Source organism: Poecile atricapillus, chromosome Z, assembly GCF_030490865.1.
Source record: "Poecile atricapillus isolate bPoeAtr1 chromosome Z, bPoeAtr1.hap1, whole genome shotgun sequence".
Lineage (NCBI taxonomy): Eukaryota > Metazoa > Chordata > Aves > Passeriformes > Paridae > Poecile > Poecile atricapillus.
The window spans coordinates 36,221,988-36,239,045 of record NC_081289.1 but is presented as its reverse complement, the minus strand read 5'-3'; the positions used below and the strand labels follow the sequence as shown (position 1 = coordinate 36,239,045).

Here is a 17,058-nt window from a genome sequence, read left to right as displayed (position 1 = left end):
ATCGGACCTATTCAGGCAGGGCCGAATAAAAATTAAAAAAAACGGGGGAAAAAGGGGAACAGGAAAACAAGGAAAATAAAGACGGGAAAAGGAAGAAAAGAGGAACAGAGAAAAAGGGAAAAGAAAGGGAGAAGCCGAAGAGAAAAAAGAATGGAATAGAAAAATGGGAAAAGGAGAAAATGGGAAGGAAAACAAGCCATGACAGTGCCCAGCTGGCAGCGGGTCACTGCGAACCCACGGCCCAGCCCGTGCCGCCGGTGCCGGAACGGGCGCGGGGCCGCCTCAGCCGCCGGCGCGCGGGGCGGGGCGGGGCGCGGGGCGGGCGCGGAGGGGCGGCGCGGGGCGGGCCCGCGCGCAGGCGCGGTGGGAGCCCGGGGCGCCCCACGCGGGCGCTCCCAGAGCCTCGGCGGCAGCGCCCGGCTCGGCAGCGAGGGGGGCGCGGGCCGGGAACGGAGCTGCGGTAGCGCCGGGGCGCCGCGGGAGGAAGGCGGGAGTCGGAGGCGTGCCTCGCTCCGCTGAGCCCCGCTCCGCTGAGCCCAGCTACGCTCTCGCCGCCGATCGCTCCGCTGCCATGGGGTAGGAGCGGCGGAGCGCGGGGACGCCGTCAGGCTGTGGCCGCCGGCGGAGCGCGGAGCGGCGCCCCGCGGTGCCGGGGAGCACGAGGGGCAGGCGCGGCGGGGCTGGCGCGGGAGGTCGGGCAGGGCAGGGGGCTGCTCCGGTGCGAGAGCGGCAGCGGCGGTGGCAGGCGGAGAGATGATCGCGGAGTTGTTGAGCAGCGCCCTGGGGCTCGCCCTGTACCTCAACACCCTGAGCGCCGACTTCTGCTACGATGACAGGTAGGGCGGGCAGCGGCGGGGCTGGGCGGGCGGGGGTTGCTCACCTGTCAAGAGCGGAGCTTCGGCCGCCCCGCTCCTGGTGCCCGGGGCGACGCCGGAGGGTCCCGGTGGCTGCGGAGCTCCGGGTGGCCGTGGCGGCACCCTTCGCTCCCGGGGCTCTGATAGATCGGACTCGGTTCTCTCCAGGTCCACACAGCGGGAGGGGACCCGCCGTGCCAAGTTGGCGTGTCCTGGGCTGGTCCCTCGTGCGCGGTGTCAGCGGGGCGCTCGGCCGCCTGCCGTCCCGTCCCCCCGCTCCGCCGGGACCGAGCGCCCGCGGGAAGTTGCCGTCGCTGCCGGGCTGCGCTGGGCGGCCGCGGGGAGCGGAGCCCCGCCGGCCGAGAGCGACGCTGGGCTGGTTTGGGCTGCCCACCTGCTCGTCTCCTGGCCGTACCTGCCCGCCGGAGCTGCGGAAAGCTGCTGCTCTTAGTCGGGGGAAATTCCGATTTGTGCCTTTTCCGGTGGCTTAATCTGATGGCATATAAAACAGATGCATAATTATAATGTATTATTAGGGAGAGCAGCACGCCTGGCTAAACTTATTAACCGTCCTGGGGTGATTCATGCTCCATTGGAATTAAGCCATCCAAAAAGTGAGCCGGGATTGACTTTGACAGCGTTTCATCAGCCTCTCTCCTCTGTGGCCAGAGGCCGTCTGCCCCGGGGGTGTTTGGGTGAGGGGCTCCGGCGGGCCCGTCCCGTCCCGTCCCGGCGGCGCGGCTGGAATGCTGCGGGAGCCGGCAGCTGGCCACGCGTGCGGGGCTGCTGTGCGGGAGGGAGCGAGGAGTGCCCCTGGGAGCGTGTGTGAGCGGAGGGTCTTACGGCGCGACTCGGGTTCGCGGTGCCAGCGAACTCCCTGAGCGGCTGTCGGGCAGGGTTGGTGCCTTGGAGCCTTTGGTGCGAGAGGAAGAAACGCGAGGAAACACGGCGAGGTGGGATGAGGGATGTGCCTGATCAGGAGGATGTTTGCTGGATGAGTTGAACTTCCCGGGGCGCTGATGGGGATGCGAAAGGGTCAGATGTGTGTTTGATTAGGCATTTGCCTTGGAAAAATAACCTGCCTGTCCTGCAATAATTAGTTACTAAACTTGGAATTTTTCTCCCTTAAGCAGTATTACAGTGCACCTGCCGTGTTTAAGATCTGTCACCGCTTCCAGAATACTCCCCCCTGTTTTCAAGGCTTGCTACTATTAAACCTATTATACTGGAAGCAAATGCCAAGTGTTAGTCCTGGTATGGGTCTCTGGCTAGGAACAGTTGGCTGCAGAATGTGGCAATTCAGGCTTCAGCCCTCCAGGTCATTTACATGTAGTTGAAGCCTTGTGAGCAATTAAGTGGTTTTAGGTTTCTGTGAGTCTTCCAGTTTCCTACAGTGATTTTTCTTAAACCTATTTTAGAGTTTTGAAGCTTCATTCATAAACAATAAAAGAGAAAAGTCTGCTGTTGCCCTGAAATGTCAGGTCTGAGTTGGATCAATAGGAAGTAGTGAATATTTTGATACCGTGATGCTTAAACCCGCTTATTATAGTTAAGAACTGCAAGAGTTGTGGAATATTTACATAACCCTACATAGCATATATTGCAGTGTTTGGGCAAAACTGGCTTGTTTAAGCACAAGCTTAAAAGCCTGTCCTGCAGACCAGTTCAAATGGACTAGGCATGGAAAGCAGTATGAAGTACTTTCTGGCGCTGTTGATGTGGAGGTCAAAGTTACTCTTGATCTTGCCTGAGTGTGTTTTAATGCAGTTGGAAAAAAAGTAGTATTTGAGTGTCATCTCTGAAAGTGCGGAAAAGATAATCACACAGTGATTTTGCTAGTAGTAATCCCACACTGTTTAAAAGGTGCTCTAAAAGACTGCTTTGTTTATGTGTTTACCTCCTAACTAATTAAAGTACTTGTCATCATTGTAGCTAAGATTTAGGCATTGGCTAGAGTGTTCTGAAAGTGAGCTAATGGCATATCTGTATGTGGGGTCATCTAATTAGGATGTTTTTCAGTTGCAGCACTGGAAGGGACAAGGCAGAAAGAGGGCTGTTTCGTGCTAGTAACTGTTGAGCTTGAAAGGGTTATCTATTCAAAGAGGCAGGCTCTCAGACCCAAAGTATTCTTTCAGCTGTAATCACAGAGTCTTGCTGCCCTGCAGGAGCCAGCTTAAAATGTAACAGTAGAAAAGGAGGTCGATGCTGGAGCTGCAGGACACAGCCCTCCATGTACGAGATGGATCATGCTACTAACTTGAACTTTAACTGCATTTAAGCTGGGAACCAGCAATGTCTTGTTTCAGGAGGGCAGCATATTGCCATGTTTTTTTTTTCTACTTCCTTTGCTATTATATTGAAGTTACATCACACTGTTCTCTTTTTAATATAGTGATCAAACTTAACACATAAAGGGTGTCTGTAATTGCTTTCTGTATTTTTTTATGTAGGTTGGGCAAGATTAAGTGGTACCATAAAACTTATAGCAAAATCAATTTTCCAGGGGTAAGATGTAATATTTTAGCAGCAGCAAGGCACCAAACTAAAGACTGTATGGACAGTGATATAACAAACTTGCTTGTAGTCTGGGCTTTGACTCTGTATCAAAGGATTCAATATTTTATTCCCCACCCTTCACCCACTTTAGCTGAAATAGCATGAATTTTAAGCCTGAGGAAATGTACGTGTTCTTTTAGTCATTAGTCTGCCTAAACTAATTTCTTTCAGGCTAAGCAGATATATTCCACATCATCAGTGCAATCCTGATATTTTGAGCAGTTAATTTATTGATTACTTTGAATGAAAGTGTCACTTGTCAGTTTCTAAACACAAGAGCCAGTGTTGTTGGATTTTTTTTTTTTTGTTCTGTAGATGTAGACCTAGAAAACACATGCTTTTGCCTCCCTTGTCCCTGCCACTGTAATTCTTACAGACAGCTGTGATATTTCCTACTTATGTGTGTAGATTATTACTGAGAGTTTGACCTCCCCAGCTCAAAACCTTCTTGTTCAGCTAGGAGCAAATAGATGTATTTTCCCCCTCTTTTTCCGTATTTATTTGAAACTGAATGTGGCATGTAGTAACCCAAAACAAGAAATGAATGAAGATAGAGGGGGAAAAATATTTAATGCCACAGTAGCTCACATTGCTTGTTAATAAAGGTTGATTTATTGTTAAGCAAAATCATCTTGAAACTGGTAACAGGGTAGAAAGAAATGCAATTTCCATTCCTGCAGATGTGTTTAAGATCTTGCTCGTTGCACCGTGTTACGTCCAGCTTCTTGCCAGATTAAGGGGGGGACTAATCTCTGCACACACATTTAGTGTTTCATGCTAGTATCTAACAGTATTACAGGAGGGAGGCCCATTGCTGCAATTAGGCTTACACATAGGCATGACTATTTTTGCCTGCCCACCTGACAATTTGACCTGCAGGTGCCTTACACTGACGCTGTCATCCTTCATGTGACCTCTGCTGACTAAGACAGGTGGCTGTCAGTTTGTAGCTGGGGTGGGAAGATTTAGTGCTCTGCCTATCCAAGGTCATGCATTGCTACAGTGAACAGGGCAAAATCAACTCATCTATTGAGGTGGTCCTTTCTTTTAAATCTCAGATGAAAGGCATAATTTAGGGACAGTATGGTAGGAAGCTTTTACCTTGAGTGATGTATTGTCTCAGTGACACATTGTCAAAATTGGTGTTCTGGAAAATGTATACAGATTTGTCTGTATTTCTTCCATGAAATTTGGTAGCACAGACCAACTTTCTCTAGGTTATACTGCATTTTATTTAGCAGGCCTGAATGGGGCAGCCTTGCTGATGGTAGAAATATCCATCAGCCCTGTTTTGAAGTCCCTGGGCAACATTCCAGACTGCGCTGAAAAAATCCTGTTAAATGTTTTCACCCTGTAGTGTCAGACTTGCATCATTTTAAAAGAGGCCGAGCCCATACACATTTGACAGTACTTCTGTTGGGTCTGCCACATGAGATTTAATCTAGCAAGTGACCCAAATACGTGCACTAGAAGAACAAGTGTAAGTGCACTGGGGAAAATTACTTGCCATCTGTCTCCTTGTTGTGTGCATATATTTGATTATTAATTTACGTTTGTGATTTTTATGGCCCCTTTTTGTTGTCTTCTCAACTTTTCAGCTCCAAGTACACCTCTCCAGTAGCTTTTAGTAGCTCCAGTTGATAGGTAAATCTTCTGAATTCCAGGAGTGAGGTTGGTGATGGGGAAACAGGGACTTGTGTGCTTTCTCTATAGTGTTTTCCCTTTGTCCCCTCTGTTCCACCTTCTGCATGCTAATTTCAAACCACCATAATTTTTATACAAAACAGGAGGTTTTACATATTTATAAAGCAGTAAGGGTATCTTGGAGAAGATGCTTAAGTAAGTTAGGCTGTGTAGTAAAGGTTTGTAGTTGAGTTTGTGTTGTAGCTGAGTATTAACCAAGTGAACCGGTAACTGATTTTCTAATGGGATGAACCCGGCACAATAATATTCTGTTAATACCAGTTATTTTTTAAATGCTGAACATAACCTAAATGTGTATTTGGCTTTTGATTTAAAAATGGTTTCTGCATAAAAAAATACGTTGAATGAAACACTTTGATCCAAATGTGAAATCGTAGTTTCATCAAGATATTGGTGGGTGGTTTGTTTTGTTTGTTGGTTTTCTTTTTCCATTTGAGATGCTGTAATATAGGGATTTTAGAAAGCAAAAAAGAAATTATGTCCCCACTGGCTTTATTTTAAGATTCTTGTTGCATATGTAACACTAACATAAAGCATGTCACTTCTGGTAGCTGGTTCAGAGAATAAATTCATGCCTGTTAGCAGACAGAGAGTCTCTCTGAGTCACTGACGGGATGCGCCTCATCTGCAGGAAGTTCTTCCAGCACACAATGGAGTTACAAATTTGAATGATCAACTTTCTCCAACATCTCCCATATGTATTCCAGCTGCACTTCTGAATCCTTTAAGTTTGCCAGAGCGAAAGTCGCTGAAAGGCTCAGAAGTATCTCATCTCAATTTGTTAACCATCTGATAGCTGCAAGAGTGATGAATTAGAGCTCCTTTGCTTCCCTCATCTGGAAGTTTGCCCTTCCCTTGTTGTTTGCTGTGAGGTTTTTGTTTTTGGTTTTTTTTTTTTTGGCTTTTTTTTTTTTTTTTTTGTGAAGTTGACTGAATCAGACTTTGCTGTTTGTTTATGGAGTTTCTTTATATTTGAATATTTGATGCTGAAACTGATGCAAGACTGCTGGCAACCTGTGGTGAGAATTGCTCCAAAAACAAAGCTGAAGAAACAGACGAAATCTGAAGGCAGAGATGCTTAATGTTACTGTTTCTTATGTAAAGGTGAATCTGTTCTTCGGGCCAGTGTTTTATGTTATATTTTTAAAAATAAAATGTATGTCTAAATATTTTATAGGCTGTACTCAGATTTTGGGATAACTGTTTTTTTGGAAAAGAAACTTTTTTAAAATGCCCATTTCCTTTTCTGTTCTTTTAACCCAAATTTTTGTCTGAAATGGTTGTTTGAGAGGAGGAAGCATGTAATCTGGAGGCCTGAACCTTCTGCTGAAAGTTTTAAAATAAATTTTGGAATTTTTGTCTCTTGATTGTGTAAGTCTGTTGTTTGCCTTAAGGCTTGGCAACCTTTGACTCCTTCTGCTTTCCGACTTGAGATGACTGATCATATGAATTCTCCTTTATAATCCTTTAGAGTGGGAACTTGCTCTGTGGGCAGGTTGTTTAAGTCAGGATGGCAGTAGGATTTCATTTCATGTGTACTAGATCAGGTTCTTATCCTGTCTCAGGATGGTCATCCAGACTTAAGATGTGTGATTTTTTTGTGCAGGCAGTCTCTCCCTAGTAGGAGGGTATAAATTTTGCAATTTGTTTCCCAGTTTCACCCTCTGCAGAGCTCCGTACTAAACCATTTTCCCCCAAAAGCTAGCCTGTAGGTGAATGAAACTCGAAGAGTCAGAGGAAAGTGTTTCTTTGGAATGGCATCCTAAATATTACTTAACATGTCAACACTACTGCTCAGTTTGTTACTTCAGAACAGCTGAAATATTTTGTGGACCTGTGAATGGTTTATGGCAGACATCTCCAAAGGCAGTGATAGGCACTTGGCTCTGTCTTCAGATGGTGCTTCAGGCTAGCACAGGGTTGCTGCTGTTTGTGTATGACAGCTGATTGTGAAACAAGGAACAAGCTGGATCATTGGGGCAGCAGCCAAGGCTCAAGTAATCTATCAATCTCTGTTTTACTTCAAGGAAAAAGAAAATTGATAAATCAAACTGTTTGAAGCTGATAAGATTTTGTGACCCTGCCTCTGTAACTGGGGAAGGTTCATCGGTGATGCTTCACTGGCCATTCCTGGCCTCATTAAGCTTTGAGAGGGAGAAAAAGTAAAAGTGGCTTCCTTGAATACTAATCCTTGTGTTCCCTAGGACACTGTGAATTACTGTTAGCCTTCATTGTCCTAGTGGCTTCATGAGGAAATTTTTCAAGAATAGTGGCAGGTTTCAGTTGGAGGTAAATAGTACTTGTTTACTATCTTCATTTCCATTATTTCCTTTTCTTCTTCATCTATTTAATTACTTCTTGTTTTATTGGAAATATTATGGTTTCAGCATAAGATTTTTTTTGTCTTTTATATCTTAATTTTTATTTATTTATTTTTTGTCCAGTGGGTTATTCAAGTGGCACATATTGATGCTTCCAAAAACTGTTAAGAATCAGTGTAATCTGTAAAAACACTGTGGGTGTATATACTACCATTATATTAAATAGCAGAATTCTGTTGTATGCTAAAATTTGAGACCGTGCCTTTTATGGCATCTTTCTTCCAGCAGAGAGCTGGACAGGTCTGCTATTAGTCTGCTACAAAGGCCCCTTAATATATTCATGGGGGTCACTGTTGACTGCCTCAGATCATTTCCTTCTCTCCAGGATTTAAGCACATTGGCCTCAGCAGCATTCCCAGTCCCAGCTGGCCTGGGAAGCCAGAGACTGACAGATTATTGAGCGTGGATTTTCTATATGATGGTACAAACCATTGTTTCTACATGACTGGACTGGTCTATGGAATCCCTTACTATTCACCGTCACTAAACCCCAAAAGCCCTGCCCTGACCTCTGACCTGGGTTTCAAGGGAGGGCAGGTTTTTCTGAATTTAGCATCCTGTGTCCAGGATGGGTGTTTCTGAATTTAGTGTTACTCTAGGCTGTTTTGCTAATGAGAGGATTGTAAGATTTTTAGCTCTAACATGTTTTATTCAGTTAGTCCAATTTGCGTACAGGGGAACAACACAGTAATTGGTAGCAGAACTATTGCTGTGAAGTTGCTGCCAGTGCCTGGATGCTATTTTCATGTAGCTTGGTAATTTGCGTACTTAAATCCTAAAAAAGGATTTGAACTCTTGAAACAGGGTCACTGTTTAGTGACCAAAATTGTCATGGAAACAAACCCACTCAACAGCAGCCAATGCCCTTCCTAGATCTCTGTCCAGTGTTCTCACCTCTGCGGCTTTTTACATATAGCAATGAATAATTGGAAGCTGGGCCCAGGAACCAGACTCCAGTGTGTGCCTTCCACATCATTGTGGTAGAATGACCTGTCCCCAGTGCTTAGGTGGGAAACCAGTCTCTGAACACTTTCAAATACCTAACTAAAAGATACACCACAAGTGCTTATCTGCAGCCCCAGCTTGGAGATCACATTTCATTTTTGTACATAGTGTTTCCAATTGCTTGGCTGCCTGCTCTAAGTGTAACTTCAGTTAACTGCTTGTCTAAGGTTTTTCTGTCCCTCAGATACAAGGGAATGTAGTTCAAAGTTGTATGGCTCTCTGTGAATCAGGTACTTTTATTTAGGAGGTGGTGCCTGGCTAAGTGTGTGGGCTTCCAGTGTCATGATGCATCAGGAGTGCCTTTGCAGCATCCAGCCTCCATTCTTGCAATTTCTGTGCAGGAATATTTCTCAGTTGATGATTTTTGAAATAGGTTTTATGTTTTCTCAGCAACTATTGAAGTTGGTAATGTTTATTTTCTTTGGTACTAAAAGAGCCAGCATGGAGTTCCAGTGTATGAATAAAGCATTAAGAAATACAATTCCACTGAAAATAGTTTCCTAAAGTTGATGTTTGGAGCAGTTTTAAGGTAACATAATTACTTAGCAGGGAGGAGGAAAAACTCCTGAATCACTGGATGTTGTTAATTATAAGGATATTTAGAATTAAGGAAAATAAAAATCTGTCTGTAGATAGGGGTCTGCTAAGGCCTTTATTGTGGAATATTGTGATTAAAACCAAGCCTTGAAATCCAGCCAACCAGCATGAAACTGTTTGCTTTTATCAAAGAGCCCCTTGGTATGTCTTCTTCTAGATTCCAACAGGAGATGAATGACTTCAGGAGGAAATCAGCTTGTGTGTAGAAGAGATTGGATGTGTTGAGGTTGCTTCTAGAAGGTAGGCAGCAGAGGTCTGTCCCATTGTCATTTAAATTGTAAATATTCAGTGTGTGGCTGGTTTTGGAACCATGAATGTTGTGGTAATTCCTGTGCCTGCATTTTACCTCAGGGTGTTTCCCAGAGGTGTTTTGTATCATGCTTAGGGTTCAACCTGCTGTAAGTGAGGTTGTGAGTCATGGAGTTCAAGTTCTTTACTATATTAATGCCTATACACCAGACAGGCTCTTAGTAGGCACTTTGCATTGAAACATGCAATTCATTGGATTATAAAGTAGTAACCAACATCTTGGAGGCAGACTGGGGAGAACTGGAATTCTTAATCGAGGATAATTATTTTTTTTTTGTAACTAACTGATTTGTCTCAGGTCTCTCATGTGAAATCTTGAAGTGGGAATTAGTTTCAAAAGTCTGCCACTTCTGTGACTTTAACTTTGGTTTCTCAAAGTCCTTTGTGTATGTGTATAGTTTGATATTGTTTTCAGAGTGTGTTTTCAGTGGTGGACATTTGAAAAGACATGGGAGGCTCTTGCTGCCCAATGTGCAAAGCATCACATTAAATAATACACTTTAAAATCTTCCTTTTGAAGCACCCAATGCCTGTGCCTTTATAAGCTGTTTAGTAATTTCTCCTCTGCAGACTGATCCTGTTGGTGTTTTTAGTCTTTGTGATATTGTAGCACTTTGGAAACATTGGAAACCAAAATATTCTTGGTTTCATTTCACAGCCTGTCAACTTTCCTGGGTCAGAATCAGTTATGTTTGGCTGGCTCCTTTGTTTGAGGGGACTTGTATTGGACGACTTTGAGAAGAGGATTAGGTCCAGTTGGAAATTTAGATGAGATGCCTGCAGTTCTTGCCATTAGGGTAACTTTCCTTAGTTCCCCATTTCCAAGTAACACTGTGGATTTCCCTTACTGGAGTAGAAGGAGTCTGTATTGTGTCCAGTGTGACTCTGTGGGTGGAACTTGCAGCTGTTGTTCTGTAGGTTATGAACCTTCTGCTCGATACTCTTTTTTTCATATTTCATATGCTTTTTAAAAATAGGGTTTTTTTTCTTAAAAAAAAAAAAATAGAAGCAACACTATGTGCGTGCCTTATTTTATCCTCTCATTTCCAACAGTTATGTGACAGTGAAGGTGCTGTCATATTTCTTTTGTATTTGATACTGTATTTATTTGATATTACTGCCTAGTGTGGCAACAGTATTGTTTGTTTTAATATTTTAATAAGAAGATGAAGAAATTAGACTCACATTTGAGGCAGGGTCTTAACAAGCCTAATTTTGTGTGTTTTATATTGGCACTCTAGATACCACTAAAATGATATTTATATCCTGGATTAAACCTCTCTGTATTGGCCCATCTGACCTTTTTGGTGTCAGTATTTGTTGGTGAATCATCTTGGAGAATCATCTCTCTGAAATAAATGAGTTGGTGAATCATTTAGTTGGAGAATCATCTCTCTGAAATGATTTCTGATTTGGAAGTTTGGTTCATGAGTCTCTAGCAAGGTTGCTCCCATTCTGCTATCCTTTCTTCGGCTTTCCAGGCCTCCTTCCAGCTCCCTTGCCAAAAGAAACACTGTTCGTGGGAAGATACTTCTAGGTATGGTATGCTCCTATCTGTTTCCATACTGCAAAATCTTGAATTTTAACAAGAATTTCCTTGCAATAAATTCCAAGAATTTTCAGTGTATGTGTTTCATTTTCTTTGAACAGTTTCAGTTGTACTTGAGGAAACTTTTAAAGGTCATTTTTTCTGTGAGGGTCGTTTTGTTGTTTTGTTTGTTTCGTTTTTTTTTTAGAAAAGAGGAATCCTCCGGCAAATTCAATATTAGCTGGAGAAAAAGGGTTTCCTTTTTTTAACCAATTATTTGTAATTAAACTTCTGATGTCTTACATTTTTATAATTAAAGGAGAAGAAAATTTAGGCTTTTTAAATCACTTTGATCTGAATTAAGGTTCCAGTGCCAAAAAAATAATTTAAATGCTGCATGGCTGTATAAATAAGGCCTGCTGGAAGAATAAGTACTAAGAGCATAATGAAAAAATTTAATCAAATGGCATTTTTGTCTAGCAGCTCTTATTTTGTAGAACAGTTCTTTATAGCTTCTTTGTAACACCAGTGTACTTTAATAAATTTTCTATTTTTGTTAAAAGATGTACTTATATGTTCTATTCCATTCCACAGTACATTACTCATCTCTTGCATGTAAATCACTTGGCTTGTTAAAAATGTTAGTATTTCTCTTTAATAAACATCGCGCTTCTGGAGAGTTCTCAAAATATACTTTTATCCAGAAGATGAAATGTTCCCTTAAGGACAGGGAAAGGCCACAGAATTCCTTGGTTGTTGCGCTCATGGTAAAAAAGCAAAGCCCAGGCTGGATCTCCTGGAGTTCTGTCTGTGCTGCTGTTTGCTGCCAGGCACGTTCCTGCTCTGCCTGGCACGTTCTTGCTCTGCCTGGCTGTTGAAAGCAGCTCCTGCTATGGAGATGGTTGTGGTGATGTGCCTTATGGAGTATGGCTGGCAGGTTGAGCCTCAGATGGGTGCCTGCTCCATCTGTATGTGTCTGGGGCTGTGTGTCAGGATGGACCCTGAGTGATGCTGCAAGTCACTACATCTCTTACTGCTTTGTTTCTTCCACCCTGTTCTGCTCATTATGACAGCAAACTAGTGGCAACATCTTTGATGGTCTGTTGTGCTGGGTGGTTCCATGTGGCTCAAGCCTTCATAAGGGTATCTGGCTATTTTGAAATGACAATTTGGGCTTAAAGGAAGGAACTTGTTTTATATACTTCCCCTTTCCCCAAGAACTGTGAGGGCTCTAGATGCTGCTTAGGCAGAGCAGTTTTGGTTTCTCTGGAGTGTGTTTTGCTGTAGCACTGTACTTGCTTTAATTAAAAGACGAGAGGACTTGTGGAGAGTCTCCTTCTCTGGGCATAATCAAAACCCACCTGGACACAATCCTGTGCAACCTGCTCCCGGTAAACCTGCTTTATTTGGATGGACTGGGGTGTGTCTTAGATTAGATGACCTCCAGAGGTCCCTCCCGAAAGTTGAAATTCTGTGAAAGTCTCACTAAGTCAGTTTTGTTTAATGTTGAATGAGTAGGTTTGTATGTGTTCTTAGCAGAACCTGGGATTACTCTGATGGAGTTGAGTAACTGTAGTTTCATGCCGGACTGATAAAGGGTTAAGAGCAAAAGGAAGGATTGGATGTCCAGTGAGCAAGGAAGCCTGTTGGTCTTCTGGAATTTAGAGCCTGCTCGTAGCGCATGACAAAAGAAATAGGATTTTAATGAAAAAGGTGATGTTTATATGTTAATATCAGTAAATGTGTAAGATTTTTCAGGAAACTACAGTAAACCTGTCAGAATTTTCAGGAAACTCTTCACCTCTAGGGGACAGTCAGCTCTTCCATTTTTTTCCTAAGTGTTTTGTTTTCAATCAAAATGAACAATCCTGTCTGAGGACAATTGAGGGTCACCTCATTTAGGGGCTGGACAAGTGTATAGTGAGGGGAGGAAAGAATCTCACAAAGAAAGGCCTTAAGGAATATCTCCTTTCACCTATTTCTGTGCCATATACCTAGTCTGCTAGCTTACCATGCTAATAATTATTAATATTTGGTATTTTACTCTTGAAAAATTATGAAAATACTGACTGTATAGGAATATCTGTAGCGTTTTTTTCCATGTATCACTAAGATAATTGTTAACCCTATTGTAATTCTGAGCTGTTGGCTTGATGTGTACAGAAATAAACTAGTTTTGCAGGGAAAAAGGTTTGCTGCTCTTTGCAACTCTAGATCTTGATGCTGCTTGATGATAGTGTTGGAAAAGAAGGCTTCTCAAAACAGGAAATTTGAGTAGTACAGATTTGCAGGTACCATGGTGATGAGTTCTATAAGTGTCTTGAAAGGCTCTGATGCAGTAGCTTGGAGCAAGGTACCACCCTGTTAGGCACAGTTTCCAGAAACATGTCCTGTGTGTGATATTTACATCTACCAATTTGGCTCAGTGCTTGGCTTGTTCTGAACATCTTGCAGACTGAAATTTGTAGATTTTGTTGAGGTTCTCTGTGTTGTAGCTTACTATGGGCAGAGGGTTTCTGTTTGTGTTCACACTATGCTCACTAATTTTTAATGATGTGAAAAAGCACAGTTTATTTTACAGCAAAAAGATTTAAACCTCAGTTTCTTACTACTGAATCCGAATTTTAGGGTACTGTTTTCTGAATAAGTAAAATGACTCTAAAGCGTAAAAATAAAGAACTAAGACACAGGTAAATTTAAGTATGGGAAAGATTCCAGAAATAAAAAGCTATTTTATTAATGCCTGTGTGCCGCACTATATTAGGAACAGTGAGAAGCACAACACTGACTCTCTTAGCTGTATTGTGCAAGAGAGCAAGAGTTTTATTATTCCAGTTCTTCATTTATAGACATGTTCGAGAAGGTCCGAGAGGTAAAACTCTCATTGGTCATTAAAACAACACATCCACCATCACTGGTTAAGTGGAACACCACCCCGTGACTGTTTCTTACAAATAAACAACAAGGATCCTAAACAACACCTGCGAAGATTGTTTGGATTTTACCTTATGCTTTCTCAGGCCAGAGTGAGAAGCTTGTGTGACTTAGTTTCACACAGGCTCTGTATTCCTGCTTGCTTTTTACATTTAGCATCCATGTCTGTGCCTCAGTCTTTCTGTAAATATTTAAGGAAAAATCTAAGTGATGTGGATGTGAATTTTCAGTGATAAGTGTGACTGAAATAATTTATTCTTGCTTGTCTAGTCTAACTGGAACAATTCTGCTTCAAAATACAAATTGCACTGGATCTTACTGTAGTCAAGGATCTAAGGACATCCCTTCTTTGTGTGACATAGTGGTGGGTGTGCTGGCTGAAGGTTTTGGCTTGAACAAGGGCACTGAGAGCACTTTATTTTGCATACTTCTTTCAAGATAAGAAATTGTGGGGAAACATCTGTGTGTAGAGTATGGAAATACACAATGTTGTACTTTATATGCTGCTGTATTAGTGGAGAGTATTTGTTTTCCATCCTCATTTTTCTTGGACTGAAATCCTATATAAAATGTGTGAACTAGCAAAGAATGCTCCTGTTAAAGAAGAGGTGATAATGTGATACTGTGATAATTCTAAGAATGAATCTGAAATTTTACCAGTTAGTCCTTTGCCAAGAGTAAGTGAGCACACTTGTAGAATAAGTGCTCAAGGAAGACTTCTTGTTGTGATGTATTTTGTGTTGTAAAATGCAAAAGAACCGTTTTCATAACAGGATGGTTGCATTTAATATGCATATTTAATTGCACGTCTAACTGTATATATATATACGCAGAGTGAAATACAATTTTTCATCCCATCTGTACTTGCATGCTATCTTACATCTGCACCAGCAGCACAGATCATGGATAAGGTAAAGGGATGGGCCCTGCAATCAGTGACTTTTCCAACAGAGTGATTAAATTTTCCACTTAAGCCCTTGGGAGTTTCTGAGCTTATAAATATAGTAAGCAGTATGGTAATCAGAAAAAGAAAGTTGTTTGTTTTGTGTTTAGAGGGTCCTTATTTCTTTAGTCATTGTTCTGAATTGCATCAGGAACTGCATAATTTTTACTTTCTGCAGTGAAGGATCTCTTCTGACTTTGCAATATTTGGGTTTCCTTCTTTTTTTCTGCTGAAGGTTTGAAGTTAGCTCCTTAGGTCAGCTTACACTATCCATGTTTTAAAATAAAACTAAATGAGGAAGCAAATGCAGAGATTATGTTTCAGGTATTGCTTCAGAAACTGAGTAAGCTTTGATGTAATTGAATTCAATTTAGATTGGTTGAATATTGCTGCTGTTCTAATTAAAGAAAGAAGACTACACCTTACTAATGTGCTATTCTTGTAGCTGCGTAAAATTTATTCTTTTTTGAAGTACAAATGAACAAGTGAACTCTTCTGCTAAGCAAAGTCAGTGTTTGTGCATAGACTATTATGCATTAACTGTTTCCTGCTGATTGGAGAGGATAACCTGCTTAGTAATATTCAAAAAGAGGGATGGATATGCTTTAGCGGTATGTTTATTTTGTCCTAGCTTAGTTAAAATCAAAGGAAAGGAAATAATTTTGTAGGTCTGATGTACTAGTAAGAGAGAGAATGGCAGAGTATGCCTTGGCTTTGCTGTTGAGACTTCAGTTTTACAAACACTTGGACATGTGTTCAGCTTTTCAGATGTAAATAGTCCCATTAGATGAAATCTGGGTCTAAATGGAATCAATGGTAAAACCTGTGGCAATTTAAATAAGGCTAGAATTTCATGAATGAGTTCAGTGAGACTGCTTGCATACATAAAGTTAAACACATGGCTGAGTGTTTGCAGGATGGAGGGCCTGCAAGGATATGAGAATAAGACCCTTGCGACATAGTTTGAAGTCTGACCTTCAGTCTTGCTGCTGAATGATGAAGAGCCACAGTGAGGAAGTAGGGGACCATTTTGTGCATAAACGAAGGCAGTATATAAAACATCATAAATAACTACAATTCATAAAATGCTTGGTTCGTCCTAAATAATGAAGCAGTGAAAATGTTTATGGGATGTGCTTGTAATGTGTTTTTATTTTATATTTTTTGGCACAAATACATGTAAGTATCATTATTATGTTTCATTATTCAGAAAAACTTAGTAGCAGGAGACTTTCTTTTGGGAGAGGGAAGGTAAATTAGAAATTACAGGGCAGCTCCCCGCACTTTGTCCTTTCAGTCATAGGAGTCATGCAACATTTGGCAATTGTGTCAACTCTTTTAATCATCATGTATATTAACTGCTTAATTTTACATCACACATGGTAAAGAAACGTTGTATTATCATAATTGTGGTGGTTCTCACCATCTGAGGCTCTCCCCTCCAGATGTTTCACCAGTTTGCAAATTTGATTTGGAGCTGCATGTGCAGCTAAACAACTGTTATATACACTAACAGATCTGTCTCTCTTTGTGCAAAGCATCTTTGCAGAGCCTAGTTTCACATTTCTTGGTGAGAAATATTATTGAATGACTGCCCTCTTATAATCCTGTGAGATTTAGATAAGTGCAATTTTCCGGGTTTTTGAGGTAGTCCTAATTTACATTTCATAACACACACAAAGCAATTAGCATGAAGTCTTATGGCAGTTTGACAGTCCTTTGTGCCTATGGAAACAGTTACACAATAGTGCATGTGCAGATAATGTTATCAGGTGCCCTTTGTGCGCTCTCACTTGTTTTACCTGGGGCATACTAAAGAGTTGCAGTCTAATTCTCATTTAAACTCAACCCGCTCTGTTGTACAATGAACTTGCATAAAGAGAGAAATGTTGAGGTCTTAAGAAAATAATAGTTACCGTTCATTGTTCTGAGTGACCTCATTTTGGCATGCTCAGGCTGTTTTTCTCCATGTGCTTTGAATTCCAGTGACAGGAGGAATATGACCTCCTAGGTGAGGAGCTGTAGATTCAGGCTGTAGAGTTTCTTTCTGTCTTTGCTCTCCCTCTCTCCTCTCAGGTAGGTGTAGAACCTTGCCTTCTTCCCCAGGCTGGAGACTAATAGTACCTACGTGTTTGGAGAATGGAGAAGGACATCCCAGCTGCATTGTCCTGTTGACTATGCAATCCAGATGTTGTTGGGGAGTAGAGAGGGGAGACTTGGTGTAGTGGGCCAGAAGGCAAAGTAAAG

General features: G+C 42.0%; 1 protein-coding gene across 1 annotated transcript in view; it reads left to right on the top strand.

The window, feature by feature from the left end:
• Positions 1 to 401: 401 nt before the first annotated feature.
• LOC131573488 (protein O-mannosyl-transferase TMTC2) overlaps positions 402 to 17,058 on the top strand; it is a 235,992-nt gene continuing 219,335 nt past the window's right edge. The window contains exon 1 of the mRNA XM_058827489.1: positions 402 to 836. Within this exon, the coding sequence (XP_058683472.1) occupies positions 754 to 836 (83 nt within the window). The 5' untranslated portion in view covers positions 402 to 753. The remainder of the gene's footprint in view (positions 837 to 17,058) is intronic.